The following is a 17207-nucleotide window of genomic DNA, read 5'->3' as shown; positions in this document are numbered from 1 at the left end:
GTGATCACAGCAGGTGCCCCTGTTTCTTTAGCACTGATGCGCTGTGGCACCGGCATTTAGCAGTCCCCATCTGCAGGCTCTCACTTGCCCTGAGTAATAGGCCACTGTGACAGCTGTGTTTGTTTGTGTTTGTGTATGTGGATGGAGGGAGAGGGATGAAGAGAAGAGAAGGAAAGAGGCAAAGAAAAACAAGGAGAGGAAATAAGCAAAGACATAAACAGGCAGAGAAGAGAAAATGAAAGCTTTCCACTACAGGTTTACAGATGTTAGGTGTCTGCAGTGAAATTTCAGATCATCAGATTTTTTCCTTTGAAGACCCAGCCTTTGCAAAGATCAACAAACCCTGTGCTAAAAATAAAAGGAAAAAAGAAAAATAGATTGTGTCAATCGCAGGCTGTAACACAAACTTCTTTTTCTGTACTAACCTAATCTTAATATTTGTTTTTAAAGTTCTGATAAAAATACTATTCATTTGGTTTTCTTTTGTGTTTTACATTTTTTAAGAGATAAGATAAATTTATTGATCTCACACTGCTGAAAGCTCAAGGATTAAAAGTACAGGTAGGAGTAAGTGATAAATATGATACAAGTAGAATAAAATAGAATACATTTTAAAAGACTGAAAATATAAAACATGAATTAAAAACTGTACACGTATGTACACCTTATACACCTTTAACTTATACATGTATATGGATAACTGTACACAATTATTGCGTTATATTTATATTATAATGCATACATCAAAATACACACATGGTGTGTAGCATTACATCAAGAGAAAAAAATTGGATAATTGCACAGAGATACAGAGATGTGGTTGCACAGAATACACACTCTCCGCCTTCAGTCCCATTTTTTCAGCAGATTTGGCTACCTGTAAAATTACGTGTTTATTTTAAATAGATGTCCAGTCTTGGATGATGACAGCATTAACATAGCATAGCACTGTCACTGTACTGTGATGCTGTTCCTTTTTTTTATTTAAAGAAAAAATAATCGTGAAATTTCAACCCAGTAAAGCATTTTTTCATTGGAGGCCATGATAGTGAACTGACTCTAAGATTAGTTGTTTTCACGGGTGGTGTTGCGATGTGTGCACACTGCACATGATAATATGTCGTTCTTTATTTTAAAATGTATTTTACATTTTTAATCCTGCTAAATAATTCCCATTTTTACTAAATGCAACTGTAATCTGATTACATCTTTTTTTTCTGTAGCTCCAGTGGGATACAATTAGCTTTTTATATTTCCTGATTACTCCCCAAGCCTGTCTATGGTATATGTAATAATAATAATAATAATAATAATAATAATAATAATAATAATAATAATAATAATAATAATAATAATCTTTATTTATAGAGCACTTTTTTAAAATTCACATTACAAAATGCTTCACAAAGACAACAAAATAAAACAGACAGGATCAAGTGTCACATAACAACTCAAACAGATAAAATAAGATGGTACAGAGCAAGAATAGAAATGTAAAAACATATTTAAGAAAAGCAGTGCACAACAGTTCAAGCTTAGATAAAATCAGGAAAGGCTATGTAAGTGAACTTAACACTCAAGTTTTGTCACCTCATACTCAGTATTCATGACACTGCCCAGTTAGCAAACTTACATGCTAATATATACACATGCTAATTTTTTGATGAAGCAAGCACTGTATGCTGACAGTAGTGCAATACACTCAAGTGCTATGGTAGTCATGCCAAACAAGCCGTGCTACAAAACCAGTTATAAGATAACAGTATCACATAATAAAACAAAAGATTAAGTTTTGTGTATTTGGTGAAAACTGAAATAATTTGTTGGACAATTAATACCTCTGCTGATTTGCATGATCTCACTGTTCAGGGGTTATGCACCAAAATGAAATAAAACAAGGCACATGATTAATTTTCTAATTATCAAAATAACTGAGTACAAAAAAGCAGAACACATTCTTTTCTTATACATTTATAGTAGTTTGTACTTGGGACAATGTCGGGTGCGAGACATTTGTTCAGCTGTCTAGCTTAACATCACATCAGTGCCACTGTGGCCATTTTAATCTTTTATCTCAGCACCAGAATAGATTTTTATTTGGTCAATTTGACAGCGCGGCTTGTAGAAAGAGCATAAGGAGATAACAGTGCACACAGATAATCAGCTAAATGAACACTGGCAGGATACTGGCATTCTAGCAAATGCATTCATTTGTAAAATATTATTTCCCCAGTGTTAATTAAAAAGTGATTGTTAACAATGTTACCCATGAGTGCTGGTATTATGTTTTTCTCAAGACTGTGGACCCAGTGAGGGACTGTGGATATGCTGGAGCTGTACGTACACCATGATAAGAGTAATGTATTTTTAAATGTTAATGGCAGGCTACCAGTCAAATATGTCAAGGGTATTACTGTTGGGATTTGGAAATGAAGTTCACCAAACATGTTGTTAAGTGATATAAAAGCCTTATTAGGGGGATTTGTTGCATTAATTCGAACCTCAGTTTCAAAAAAAGTTGGAACATTGTGTAAAATGTAAAGAAAAACAGGATGCAGTGATTTGCAAAAACTTATATTCAACTGAATGCAACACAAAGACAAGATATTTAATGTTCAAACTGGTTAACATCATTGTTTTTTATGAATATACACTCATTCTGAATGTGATTCATGCAATGCATTCCAAAAAATCCAGGACAGGGGCATGTTTACCACTCTGTTACATCAACTTTTCTTTTAACAGTACCCACTAAACATTTGGGAATTGAGGACACTAATTCTTCAAGTTTTGAAAGTGCTTCATAACGTACCACATATTTTGAGTGGGAGACAGGTCTGGAGTGCAGACAGGACAGTCTAGAAAACACGTTATATACGCAAAATGTGTCTTAGCATTGTCTTGCTGAAATAAGCAGGGACATCTCTGAAAAAGACATTGTGTAGATGGCAGCATGTGTTGCTCCGAAACCTGTATGTACCTTTCAGCATTAATAGGGCCTCAGGGGTCAAAGGTCACAGGCATTCTGTGGTATTTTTTAGCCTGTGCAGAGATTTGTCTGGATTGTCTAAATCTTTTCATGATATTTTGGATCCTAGATGTTCAAATCCCTAAATTCCTTGCAGCTTTGTGTTGAGAAATGTTGTTCTGTTCCTGTTGAAGAGCTCTGAGGTGTTCTGAAGATAAATACTTGAAATTTTTATCAGTTTTATCATTTTTAACAAATAAAATTTGCATATTTACCTTAAGTTATTGAGAAAAGGTTAGTTGATTCCACTAAATCCCTGTATTTTTTACTGGAAGACAGATGCTGTTAACTGTCTCTCTCAGTTGAATACAATAAACAATGTTAAAATAAATCTCTAATTTCCTTCTCTTCAATATTTCTAGATCATAACCTTCTTTGGGGGACAGGTGTACACCAATGAGGGCAGCGAGGCCAGCCGTCTGTCCTTTGCTGGGGAGTACATGGGTGGAGACGCCTCCCTGCTGATCAGTGACCTGCTGCTGACTGACTCTGGGGAATACTACTGTAAAGTCAAAGTTGGGGGAAAGTACCACTGGAGCCAGGTCAACCTCATTGTGCTGGGTGAGTGTTGGCAGACTCATTGTAACACACACACACACACACAATCAAGTTGGATGTCCGCCACTGAGTTATGAAGAGACCCATATCCATTTTGTGCATACATACACACACGGTCTGTCACACACATAAACACACATACAGACCTAATCACTGGATCATTAGCCTGGCACATTTCCTCCGTCATGCTGACTGATCTAATGATTCAATTTGATTCAGACAGTGTGATTTGATTTTGCTCATGCTGTTTGGGTTGGTTTGGATTGGTTTGTTGATGAGGTGAGACCAGAAACATACGACTGCGTCTGGAAGAGCATAGAACTTATTGATTATGTTAGACTCCGAGTCAAATGGGCAAGCATCAGGTTAAATTCAAGGCTAACACACTCTTAGAATTAAGGGTAACAAAAAGGTTCTTCCTGAACCTACCCAGAAAAAACTTTTCCACCAACATGGAACCAGCCCTGTTCCAGTTCAAGTACCTAATGTTGAACCGTTATGAGCATTTCCAGCAAAAATTGGTTGGCAACCTGAAAATTTGATTCCAAAAAGAGGAGAAACCAAAAAATAGCAGGTTGTCATGGAACACCAAAGTGGGTAGGTAATTCTCTACAGGTTGATATGTTTTGTGCAATTGTTCTGCTCAAAAATGGAAATGTGGGCTGGTTCATTTGATAGTACCAAGGCTCCAAGGATAAGTGATTTCGTGGAAAAGAGCCCAAAAGGGTTCTGGGTGGAATCCTTTGTGTTGGGTTCTAGGTAGAACTCTCTGAAAGGGTTCCAGTGGAAACTTTATAAAACATTCTACCAGGAACCACTAATGGGGACAAGCCAAATAACGTTATATATCTCATTAGAAGTGTACATCTGTACCTTATATAAGATCAGTGAGAAAACAGACCCTGCTCTGTTTGAGGGACATCCTGTAATGAAATTTACTAGTAGTAAATGACATTGAAAAAGTCGGTTGTCATCAATCTAACTCTTGATAAGCTACTTAGGAAAATTATTTGTACAAGTCAAGTCTTAATTCTTCCAACTATAGAAAAGCCTGTTTTAGCATCATAAGCCACAGCAAAGTCATTATTGTGCATTTTATCCCCTTCTTTTTCCTTCTTTTTGTTTTCCTCATTTATATAGATGGTTATAAATGGCTTAGCAACTAGCTCAGTGGTAATATGTGTCTCTGCCTGCGAATCTCAGACAGCTAAACAACTCTGAAGGACAGACAGCAAAAGGGGAGCGGCTGTAGCACAAAAGCCAGCCACAAAGTCCAGCGGGAGGAGCGAGATCGTTCTCAATGTCAGAAAAGCAGGCGATTTATTAAAACATCATGGGAGATTAGTTCAACCCGCGGTTATTGGTTTTCTAATGGAACAGTCTGTTAATCCTCTCGCTCTCACTCTCCTCTCTCTTCCATAAAGACATTTCAGTGAGTTAGTGCCTCGATTTTTACAAATTGCCCTCAGCTTTGCGGTGACACTTTCGATTTTGAGAGAGACGAACATTTGCATTTTTCTCTCGCTCCCCACGCTAAGATAATAGCTTGGCAGCCGAGCTGGTAGCTGGCTTGGCATGAGACAGTGTGTGAGAGTGTATGTGTCTCTGTGCACGCCAGGGTTTATGCGTGCCTCCAGTGGTTGTGTATGTGTTTACCGTAACGCCTGGATGCCTGCACTGTTCCTGCTACACAGTGTGTGGATTTGCATGTGCAGATTTTTGACTTATGTGTGTTTGAGTGTGGATGTGTTTGTTTGTGTGTGTGGGCAAATATAGGTGTGTTTGTATTTGTGTGTGTGTCTGAGGTTATGCATGCCAACTGCTCCTGCTGCAGTAAGGCCTAACTGACCCTGACAGAGCTGTGAGATGCACAGACGGACAGAGAACAGGAGGGTTGGACAAACAAAGATACTCATGAGCTATCTGGCTTTATGGACTGGCTATCACACACTCACTACACTCTTTAGTAGAACCATGTATAAAGGTTCCAGCAACCCTTTCAGAGTGTTCTCCCTTGAACCTACAATCATCTGGGAAAGATTTGATCCAGAACCATCTCTGGGGGTTCTATCCAGAATCTTTCCACCTTTTAGAATCCACTAAGGGCTTCTACCAAGAATCGTTTTATGTTATGGTACAAAGAATCCTTGACAAAAGAGTTCTTCAAGGATTTCAACAATCCCATAAGAACGCTTTCTTCCAAAAGAGGCTCATGGAACCCTTAGTCTCACAAAGAACCTGTCTTCAAAAAAGTGTTTTTCAGATGGTTCTGGATAGAACCATCAGGAACCTTTCGCAACCCTTATTTCTAGGAGTGTACATTCTGAGTTAGTTGTGCTGCAGCTTCACTGACAAAGAGGCAAATACAGCAGCCAACATCTCGAATATGACAGTGTAAAAAAATAGAAAATAGATGTTTAAATTTAGTTCGCCACTGATCTAAAAATATGTCACTTGAGAGGGAGAAAACAGTGGCTGTTTTCCTGCTTTTATAGCTTTGCGGTGCCTCTTGGCGTGCATCTAAACAGAGCTGGTGTACAGGACTCTGCTATACTGTACTGTGCCTCCAGCTGCTGGACTGTGACCAAAACCTTTGACCTGTGGAGAACACATTACCACACGCGTTCACAGCCGCCAGCTTTGGGGTCACATTGATCTATTCCCTATGGGACGGTTCTTCTGTGTGTGTCACCAGCTCTGTGCTAGATTCACTTTATTAAAAATGTAAATGACACCAGTAATGGATACAGACAGACAGCTTCAAATAAAGTTTATAACATATGTTAAATATTTCAACTTAACAAGCCCCGTGTAGTTATTATCTCAGTTTTTATGCCTCTGCTCTTGTGGTTTTTTATTCTCAGGTTTCGGACTCTTTCACTTTATGTTATGAAATAACTCCTGCTTCAGTACATTTTGTTTTAAAGGGAAAATCTATTGTAAACTATATTTCAGCTCATTTTAGACACTTATAGAATTTTATCATCAATAACTGATCCATTGACAATGAATGGAAGATGGATTTTATGAAACCAAATAATATTTATTTGAGCTCTTAAACTTTATTTTATAAAAGCAGTAACAGCTCAAAATTAGGAAATGTGTCTATATCCCCACATAGTTTCACTATAGTTTGTCTTTCATTCTGTCACTGGAACCACAACAAAAAGCCTGTTTTTGTGGTGCTATAGATTCATCTAATTAAAAGATTACTGTGTATGTGCAAGTTAAATAATTTGTCTTTTTTTTTTACTTTATACTATAACTGATACTGCCCATGTGAGACCTGCGGAGAATTCGGTTTTGCTGTGTTGTCATGTTACAATATGTAAAAGGAATCATTTCAGTGGTTGCAATGTAAACCTCAAAATTATAAGTACATCAGTATACAATGTTTACATTTTTATTTATTTATTACAAATGGATTTATAGTTCAACAAAAAATATTTTAATATTTAAACTGAAAATTATTTATAGATTGTGTTCTAATCTAACAATCTATAACTCTTAGTAAATAAAAAATGTTCTTCCTGCCAGTCAAACACCCATTAATGGTAGAGATCAGCTCTCTCTACATGTCAAGGCAGACTGGTAAACTGGACAGATGTCCAGCTACTACAGCAATGAATGAAAAAAAAAAAAAAAACACTGGATAAAAATAATGAGGAGTAGGTCATCTCCAACAGACAGGAGGCCAAAAATATGCAAAAAAAAAAAAAAAAAAAAAAAAAAAAAGGGCTCAAATTTTCCCAAGGAACATTCATGGGGTGGGGTGACAAGTATATTTTCATTTCTTGGCTGCTGAGAAAAAAAAAATCTCACATTTGTTGGATTAAAACGTCTCTGATTCCCATGATTCCCATGTGCTCTTACAGTCAAACCCTCCAAGCCGAGGTGCTGGATGGATGGCAAACTCCTGGAGGGCAGCGATGTCAAGCTGAGCTGCAAGTCCAGCGATGGTTCTGATCCCATCAACTACAAGTGGGAGCGAGTGCTGGACAAAGGCAAGAGCCTGGGCAAACTGCCAAACCTGGCACTGATCGGTAAGGAAGATCATTGGCACGGCACTGACATGCTGATTCATCATTCAAGCCCTCTGCAAAGAGATGCAATGAAGATTCATTTTCATATTAGGGATTTTTAGAGGCTGCATTTATCTGACGAAGTGTTTTGCTGAGTTCACAGCTTTTCCCTCAACTCCTCCCATCTTCATACACTCACACACTCAAACACTGACCACTACTACCACATTCTCCTGATGGCTCTCTAATTAACAGTTACAATGCTTAGATGGGCTCAGATTGTCCCAATTAGGCCACTAATTCTGCATGCCTTTCTTATCTTTAGCCAGTACCACCATCTACTGCTAAAGACCACATTATGCATAGTACATTATTTTTTTTCCCCAGGAAATCAAACAGAGCACAGGCCTGTGATTTCTAGTTGTACTCTGTTGGGATGAGTTATATAAACATGATGATCCAGGCTCATTCTGTGATCTGAAGAAGATGTCTGTGACAATGAAATGTCAGTCTGGCTCAAGTGAATTATACCTGCATGCATAAAGTCAGAGTGTTTTCTTGGATTGTGTGTAAAGTGGAGAAAATCAAATGTAACACAGAACTGGACTGGCAGCTCCCACCACATTCTGTACCAAAAAAAAACATTGGCTCTCTACTCACCCTGAGGCACACTTCATTCACATGGTGTGGATTCTGGCATTCCTCTTGGATCATAACCAGGCATATCTGCTTCAAAATAGCAACAGAGACGGTTTACAGCAGAAAAATTAATGGTAGGGCAGTTCTCACGACTGTGTATTCTCTAAACTGGCGTAAATACCCCCGGGGTGCCAACCTCTCAGTCTCAGTTTTCCCTCTGGTGGTAAACTGGCATCAGTGATGGCACGTACCCAGACGAAAACCTTCAAATTAATGACCTCCACCAAACAACACCTGTTCGGTCTAATTAGTTTTCATTGGACGATAACACACAGCGTCAGCAGCCATTATTTATGGGTCTGGTGAAAGGTAATATCACATGGTTGTCATTGGTAGGGATGACTAAATATCCCATGGGGCTGTGGGGCTCCATTGCTCTGTCAGACATGTCATGCTACTCTCCTCAAGTCCTCCTCAGTGTGATGGGCCTCGTTCTTAAATAAACACTCCATCATTGTCTCCCTCACACTTCTTTCTTTCTCTCTCTGTCTGACTGTCTTGTCTCTCCTGTCCTGGAAATGTAATTGACTTGTGTATAGACGTGCTGGAGTGCAAAACAAAGTACAGTAGGCTCACAAATAGGTATTTGCAAAAGCTAACTAGGAAAGTGTAACATTATTCACTCGTCTACTCGGCTGTAACAGTATAAGCTACGGTTGCACCACAGCTAAAAATACAGCATTAAACAAATAGTTTTCATGGCAAATCAACAATATTTCAGTCTAGCAACTGTTTTTATGTTGATGTCATACCAAGGATATGATCAGATAATGTACAGAACATAATGATATTATTAAAACTACTAGTTGGTGCATGTGTTCAGCGTAGGTGGAATCAATGCACTTGTCCATTACTTAGACTTACATAGTGAATTTGATTGATGGAAGCTGTAAACATACAATACAAGCCCACTCTGATTTAGAATATAAATGAATGGCCAATTCAGTAGCCAAGTGACCCTTCTAAAGTCCCACCCCTTTTCACTCTATTCTCCAATGACAGTTGAGCAATCGGTACCTTGATCAGCTTTCTCCTTTCCTGTTTCCTGTAGCATATATGCTATGTGCTCGGCTTGTCTATGTTTAAAAGCAAGCTTGGAACCTCAGTCAACTTTATGATTTCATGTTTCTCTTACTTAACCTATGTGCTAGGCTCATCTAGGCTCACCAAATTGTTGGTCGATGGTTTTAAAAAGACTTTGCAGGGGGACCTGTAAAAGCAAGGCTATTAAGATTTTCAATTAGCTAATGTTAGCAAAACGCTAACATTGTCTAGCTAGTTAACTTGCATTTTGCTACCATTACGTAACTTAAGATGTGACACTAAATGTCACTTTTGCATCAAAAGAGAAAAGTTGCAGAGGAGAGAACTGTTATTTGTGCACACAGCAAAAAGGGGCACGACTTAAAAAGGGTTGCAAATGAGCCACTTGTTGCGCCCATGCTTTGATGTTCCTTACAATGTAGAACTAGCATGAAAGAATTACAGATTAACAGATGCATGCAGACAAACGTGTGGAGTTTAGCTCCACAACATGCAAACACAGCTTTATATTTGAAAAATAACCTTGAATCTTCATTTTTACTTAATTTGTGCTAAACAAGTTTTCCAGACACCATTCCCTGCAGAGTGGTTGAATCCTGCTGACATTTCTCAGGGATGTTTAGCGCACACTAGCCACATGCGGATGTGATGACATCATGATGAGATTTACAGAACATGAGAAAACGTGAGTGCTACAACTGTAACATGTTACAATTAATACGGCTCTCCCCTTACTGTTTGAATTCCCCAGATCTCAAGAACCCAGAGATCGTGACGCTGAGGAATCTCACCATGGACAGCACAGGTGTCTACAGGTGCACAGCAAGCAATGATGTGGGCGAAGAAAACTGCACCATTGAAGTCACAATGCAGCGTGAGTTTTGGAGAGTGAAGGGAGAGTTGACCCCGCAGCGTTCACCTCACACCAAACTGCCACTCTGATTGATGGTTATTGTTTCAAACTGCAGCTGGAAATACATTTATTCCCCTCTCTGCCATACTCTACCTCCCCAATCTCCCCCAGTGCTCCAAGACTGTGGGGACTGCGGCAAACTTAAACTGGTCACTATTGGTCACCACCTATGCTCCAACAGTTATGTTTCACTGTCACACTAATACATTTCCTGAGAGGCTGGGGACGGTTGGGGTCATGTGTAGAGAATGACACATATAGTAGCTCAGCAGTTTTAGCCTCGCCGTTAAATTGAATTTTGGCTCTGTGGCACAAATGTAGGGAGTGCTGAGGTACTTCCAGGAAATGAATGGACCATAAATATTTGTGAATTTAAAGGAATAGTTTGGATCACTTGAAGCTGAGTTGTATGAGGGATTTCTCAACAGCAACAAAAGGTATTTTATCTAAAAAAAAAAGATCCTAAAAATAATCAGTATCATTTTAAGTGTATGCCATATGTAGAATATTCACAACTTCACTATCAGACAGCCCTTTCCGATCGGTAACCACTGTTATATGAGCCAAATATTACTCTCTCCAAACTAACCAGACTCCTTGGGTGAAATGAGTAATTTTAACTTTGCTGGCCTACCTTTGCCTCAGTCTGTTAGTTTGTTTGTGTTGTTGCGTGACTGTCACTTATCATGTCCTCTTTTCTGTTCACAGATGTGAGGGATGTAGGTATGGTAGCAGGTGCAGTGGTGGGAATATCCCTTGGTGTCCTCATCGTCATATTAATCATCTGGCTCGTCTTCCGGAAGAAAGAGAAAAAGAAGTATGAGGAGGAGGAGACTCCAAATGAGATCAGGTTTACTCATCTTTTCTTCTGAGACTGTTTCACTTTTTTGCCATTTTGCAGTACTTCACCATTCTAATTTACTTAATCGTGTGGATGCATGGGATTATGAGTGAGTACAGATAGTCATTTGTGTGTTTCTCTATGTGTGTTTTTTTTTTTTTCATTTCTGAATGTCATTCCTAGGCCATCAAATACTTATGTTTAGGGAGTCAGGGATATTCCAATACCATTCCCAGTGCCTATTGTGATCCCTGAACTACTGCATACCAATACCGGTACATTTAAAAGGCATTTATTTATTTATTCATTTTAACAGCTGTATGCTACTAACCCCTATATGATGCAATATCACAGCTATCATTTTTGTATGGCCTGTCTCAGGCCAAATCCTGTGTAAAACATGAACAAGAGACACAGAGAATGGATACCATCGATATTACTTCACCATCCTGGGGAAAAATGGTGTGGAGGATGCTGCTGGGAAGAAGCAGGGTCTGATGTCAGGGGTAATAAATTTTGTGGTACTGGATTGGTTCAGAGACCCGTGTACTCGCCGATACTGACACCAGCATTTTGGGCAGTATTGAAGGCCAGTGAAGATACTGGTATTGGTATCAGAACAACCCTACTGGGGTCTGACCTGTGATTGACCACAGTCTCCCGTCAGGGGGTAGATTTTCTGAAACCTCAAAACAGAGCCAAGAGGAGGCGTAGAGGTCTAGTTTTCTCTCAGACCACTTGAATTACATTATGCTTAAACGTTATCAGGAACTTAAACTGCTTACCCCAGCTTTAAGCTGCTTTAACTTTTAGTTCCAAATTTCTCTTTCTTTTTTTCTATGTAGTCTTTCACTGCCCTCACCACAGAGACTAGATTTGAATAATTTACCAGAATTAAACTGTAAGAGTAAGTCTCAAGTATTTTATTGCATGGAAACTCAGTTTGAGAATTATATTTTATTTTGTTTTATTAATTAGTGTTATTCACAAGAATAAAATATCTCAAGGCTATACATACTCTAACTCTAAATATCTGTTGTTCCATGCAACCGTTTCTGACTCTGCTTACCAAATTCTTAAAAAGAATTTAATGAAAGTGTAATTGGTAGAAAAGTTAAATGGGTTGGGGAATCATAGGATTGAGTTTGCAGCCGCAGACTATTCTTATGTGGCATCCAAGTAGTACATCTGATTTAGCTGCAGTTCAGCTGAACAGGGGCTTGTTTTGCGCATTAGCACTGATTTTACCACATAACTGTGCATTAAGCCGTGTGTGTTACAGTAATGAGCACCAGTTCAACTGAAACTGTTCTAAACCATAGCAAGTCGAATGCTAAGCGATGCAGTAACAGCCTTTGTATGCTTGGATGTGTTTTCTGTCTGCCCGTCGATGCGCGTGTCTAAAAATAAAAACAACTACAAGGTCAAGTGTTCATCGATTATCTTTTAAGAGCCTCCTTTTCTCACCTGTGTGTGTGTGTGTGTGTGTGTGTGTGTGTGTGTGTGTGTGTGTGTGTGTGTGTGTGTGTGTGTGTGTGTGTGCGTGTGCATGTGTGGCATCAGAGCTGAGGGATCTTACTCGTGTTTATTCTGCACTCTAAAGCCTGCGTGCATTGGTGGACCCTGTGGACCGTTAATGACACTTGTAAAAAGCGACAGCATTTTTTGTGACAGAATGAAGTCGGTGTAGGTGCATATTTACTGATGTAACAATGAATAATGCAGCATGGTTGAGGGACAGCCTCAAGTAAATAATGTAGATGTGATGAAGTGTTTTCTGTTTTTATACCATGTTAAGAGTCTGAGCCCTTCCGCTAATATGCTCAGGCAGACCACAGCAGTTAGTGACGCACATCTCTTGGGGATGAATTTAGAACTGACCTCATGGCTGTTTCAAAATTTTATTTTTCTTCTTCAAAGAGTTATAGAATCTTCTCTGGTGCATCTGAGAAGTTACCATGTAGCCAGCAGTGCACAGATGGAGGTTTCTATTTCTCACTGTGTGTAGAGAATCATAAGTCTCATATTAATGGGATGATATTACCTGGTGGCTTCACAACCCACACACCCTGGTGACCCGGTGACAGTAATTTATAATAACTGCAAAGATTCTCTGCAGTTCACCATATTCACATGCTCAGGCTGGAGAGCTCAAATGTCACACTGCTGTGTTAGAGGTTGCAAGTCATATAAAAGTAGGGAGTTTGACAAATCTTTATCATTTTACCGCTTCCTCATCAATCAGCAACTGAAAAAACCAAACATAGTTCAAATCAGGAGGGATTTTGAGCTATAAAAACATATTTGATAACCCATTAGCTACTGTGGCTAATGTTAGCATTGAGCCACTTTGTAGTTAACAATACAGTTTGATGGTGTTACATGATATGAGGTAAGGTAGGTAAGGCGTAAATTAATTTACCCACTTCTTAATTCTACCACTACTACTAAAATTCATGGTCAATTTCAAGCAACAGCACAAGTTACCTTAGTGTTAGTGATTAATGGTATTGCCATGCAGTTTCTATTCTTCTGTGCTGTTTGGTACATTTTTAACCTCCTTCTGCTTGGAAAGTAGAATTATGAAGAAAACTTTTCATTGTGTTCTCAGCAAAACTTTTTTTCCCCCACAACTGTATCTGGGGAACTAGTGATTTCAGCAGATTTCATTATTCCATGCAAATGTGTTTCACAAAACTCTGGGGCTGGGTGGGGGGGGGTATCTCATGAATTACATGAGGTCCCACATAATAATAGTCCCTTGTGAAAAGGGTCTTAGAATAGTGTGTGAGTGGTTTATGTGTGTCTCTGCTCTATTTTTAGAAGTACAGCTGGTATGAAATAAATGGACCTTTGTCATCATTGTTCACTGTGTGTGTTTTTTTCTATCCACAGGGAGGATGCAGAGGCTCCCAAGGCCAAGCTAGTGAAGCCCAACTCCCTGTCCTCGTCCCGCTCTGGCAGCTCGCGCTCCGGTGCGTCCTCCACCCAGTCCATGGTGCACAACAGCGCCCAGCGCAGTCACCGCCCCCGCCCACCTGCTGTAGCAGCTCTCAAGGAAAATGGACAGCCTCCAGGCTTCCCCCAGTCCCCTCCAGCCTACACTACGGTGGTGCCCCCCAAGACCCCCGAGCCCCCCGCCACTCCCAAATTCAACTCCAGGAACATGTCTGGGCCCACACCCCCAACCCTCATGGTCCCTGCCCAGACCAAGGCCTTTCAGACTGTGTAGGACTGAAAGCCAACCCCCCTTCCTGCAGCCATGTGAGACTCCCATCCCAGCCCAAGCCCCCTTAAGCCCCCTCCCAAAGACTGAGACTCTTCCATAAACAAAGAAATGCGACTAGTTAAAAGGATGTAATTAAAAGAATCAATACTATAAGTCCAAAAGTACTTTTAATGAATGCATACTTAAAAAGGGAAAATAAGACATGCTTGCCCCTACTGAATTACATAAAACAACAAAACAAAAGAAAAAACAAGACCCGAGATGCAACACTGTTTGTGTATCATGGCTAAAGGCAGAACTTATTTTCTGAGTTCCTTCCTTTGGCTTTGGAAGGCACAGGGAAGCACCATGTGCAGTGAGGTGGAAGGAGCCCCCTAGTAAAGCTTTTATTTATTTATCAAATCAAAGGGTTAGTGCAGTGGAGAAAAAGGAGGAGAAAAGAGGTTGGATAATAAAATAGATCCAAACTCCGAGCCAGGTAACCAGTGGAGTCAAGCTGCTGTAGGTTGTTGACAAATACAAGATGGATACAAGCGGGGCAGAAACAAGGAGGAAGAAAATGCAAGAGCAGTAGACAGCTGCTGAGTTTTTCTTTTTTCTTTTTATTTCTTTTTTTCTGGGAGGAGGATGGGTCTCTGATTCATGTCACCCTGCACCTCCAATTCACTGCTCCCAGCACCTGCTCTGAAACCACAAACCCCTTTGCCTCCCCATGGGCTGGGCCGATTGTGCCCATCCATGTGGACAGACACAGTGTGCGGCAGTGGCGTGTGCATCATCTGCCTCAGTGCTCTCTGTCTTTTTCGTGCTCCCATAACCGACCAGTGAGAAACCACTGCGGCCCTGAGACTGACTCAGCTGGCTCACAAACAGCTCATCTGCTTTACCAATCAGCAGGGGAAGCTTCAGGTACAAGGATGTAGCATTGACAGTGGAGTCGAGTCAATGGAGTTGTCACCCCCCCTCCTCCCACATCCTGTCTACATCTATGGACATCCTTTTCTGGTACTGAATATCTTCCCTGAATAATTAAGTAGTATGTATTAGGCCTATAGCGAGTCAATACTTTAAATATAGGGGATAAGCTTCTATTAGACCAGCTGCACTTGTTTTCCTTTCATTTTGTTTCCGTTCTCCTGTGTCTCTTCTATCTGAACAGGTTGTAAAGGGTGACAGACAGCTACTTGTCCATTCATCCATATTAAGAAGTGCCACCAATCCCTAGGATGGGTTATTATTGTTGTTGCTTTTTTTACTCTTTTGTTTACCTGCTACATTTCTGAACTGAAACCAAAATCTGTCACCATGAATGTGTGATGTACAAAGATGATGGATCCCATTACTTTCAGCTCCCTCTGAGGTGCTGAATCAATATTCGAGCTAAGGCACAAAGAATTGACCTTGACGTTCAATTTTACAATTACTATGTCTGAATGAAGGGAGCGGAGTATGATTCTTTGGACTTCAATTGTATAGGGTGTGTATGGTACCATTGTCAGTACTCTCCCTGGATCCATAACAATGGAGTGGCACTCGATTGCTGTCTCGCTGAATCACAGGCTTGGTTATTGGCCCAGCCGTGCTAGCCAATCCCCAGTTGTCGTATCCTCAGACAGACCCGGTGCAGTTTGATTGAAAGTATCTGAAAAAAAGGCCAAGCAGCCTATCAAGTGTGCCTTTGCAATCCCTCTTCCATTTGATGGTTTCTTTCTTTGTCCTTATCTTCAGCACACCAGTGGTTAAGTCTCTGTTCACATCCAGCTTTGAGGGTCAACAGTAGCAAATGCTGTGAGATACAACTCCACAAACTTGCCCTAGTAATAACAGATTCAGCCTAAGGAGGCCAAGCAGAGTGAATTATCCATGGTGAGAAAGCAATCCCATGCCATGGGACAATGTACTGTACATTCTGTAATCAGTCTTGTTTTATATTGTACATACAGATAGATATACGCACATGATGTCATTTAATTTAATAAGTAAGGGTACGTGAGGGGAGATATAGCCCTTACAAAAGAGTCAAATAGGACCCAAAAGTGAATTTAAACTTAGTGCTTTTGTACACATGTTGTGTGAACAAATGAAGGCCCCTATTCTGATATGACATTTTTATCTTTGAACTCAGAATTCACATAAAACAAATATTCTGACATGTAATGGAAGGTTGTAAGCAAGATATCTTCACAGCCACTGGCCTGGGGCTGTATTGCAGAAACTTCCCATCTGAAGTCTTGAGTACAGATAGGATTTTTCCCAATTTGGCATAACAGAAGCAAAAGTTTAGGAACACCACCTTATCCCACTTCATCCTTTCTTATCTCAGGTCACTCCAGCATCGCTTATAAACTTTCATGTCTGTTACCTAGCAGCCAATACTACTTTTCTCATCTCACCAAGCTAAACAACTTTGCAGCCATAGCTTTTTTTAAATCAATGAAACATAAAAAAATATCAACTTGAAGACAGATGTTGTTTGGTGACATCCACAATCCATAGATCTCATTTTTAGGAAATTTCTAACAATGCAAACTTGGGAGATGAAAGTAACAGGGTAGACTAAGATAGCAGACAGTCTGCATTGTACCTGGCAACCATTGTGAAGAAGTAATAAAATTACAGCTCTAAAGATTAGTTAGCAAACACTACTGTTCCCTACTGTTAGCTAACACTACCATTAAGTACTGTTAGCTAACACTACTGTTAGCTAGCTTTAGCTATTTAGCAAATTAGTGACTGTACAGGTGGAAAAGTGAAAATTAGGATATCTTAACAGGAATCCTGAAGTCAGGGCAGTTTATTCAAGGTTTTGGGAAGGTGGGATGGGGTTAGGGGTTAGGGTTAGGGTTAGGGTTAGGCTTAGATCAGGTCCTTTC

General features: G+C 39.9%; 1 protein-coding gene across 1 annotated transcript in view; it reads left to right on the top strand.

Annotated features, from left to right (window-relative positions):
- clmpb (CXADR like membrane protein b) overlaps nucleotides 1-16755 on the top strand; it is a 91495-nt gene extending 74740 nt beyond the window's left edge. Inside the window, exons 3-7 of the mRNA XM_084717195.1 lie at nucleotides 3391-3589; nucleotides 7462-7629; nucleotides 10103-10225; nucleotides 10973-11114; nucleotides 14001-16755. Coding sequence (XP_084573321.1) covers nucleotides 3391-3589; nucleotides 7462-7629; nucleotides 10103-10225; nucleotides 10973-11114; nucleotides 14001-14337 — 969 coding nt within the window. The 3' untranslated portion in view covers nucleotides 14338-16755. The remainder of the gene's footprint in view (nucleotides 1-3390; nucleotides 3590-7461; nucleotides 7630-10102; nucleotides 10226-10972; nucleotides 11115-14000) is intronic.
- Nucleotides 16756-17207: the final 452 nt, after the last annotated feature.

This window comes from Lutjanus erythropterus, chromosome 4 (genome assembly GCF_056507025.1).
Source record: "Lutjanus erythropterus isolate fLutEry1 chromosome 4, fLutEry1.hap2, whole genome shotgun sequence".
In the NCBI taxonomy this organism is placed as follows: domain Eukaryota; kingdom Metazoa; phylum Chordata; class Actinopteri; order Lutjaniformes; family Lutjanidae; genus Lutjanus; species Lutjanus erythropterus.
This window is presented reverse-complemented; position numbering and strand designations above follow the sequence as displayed.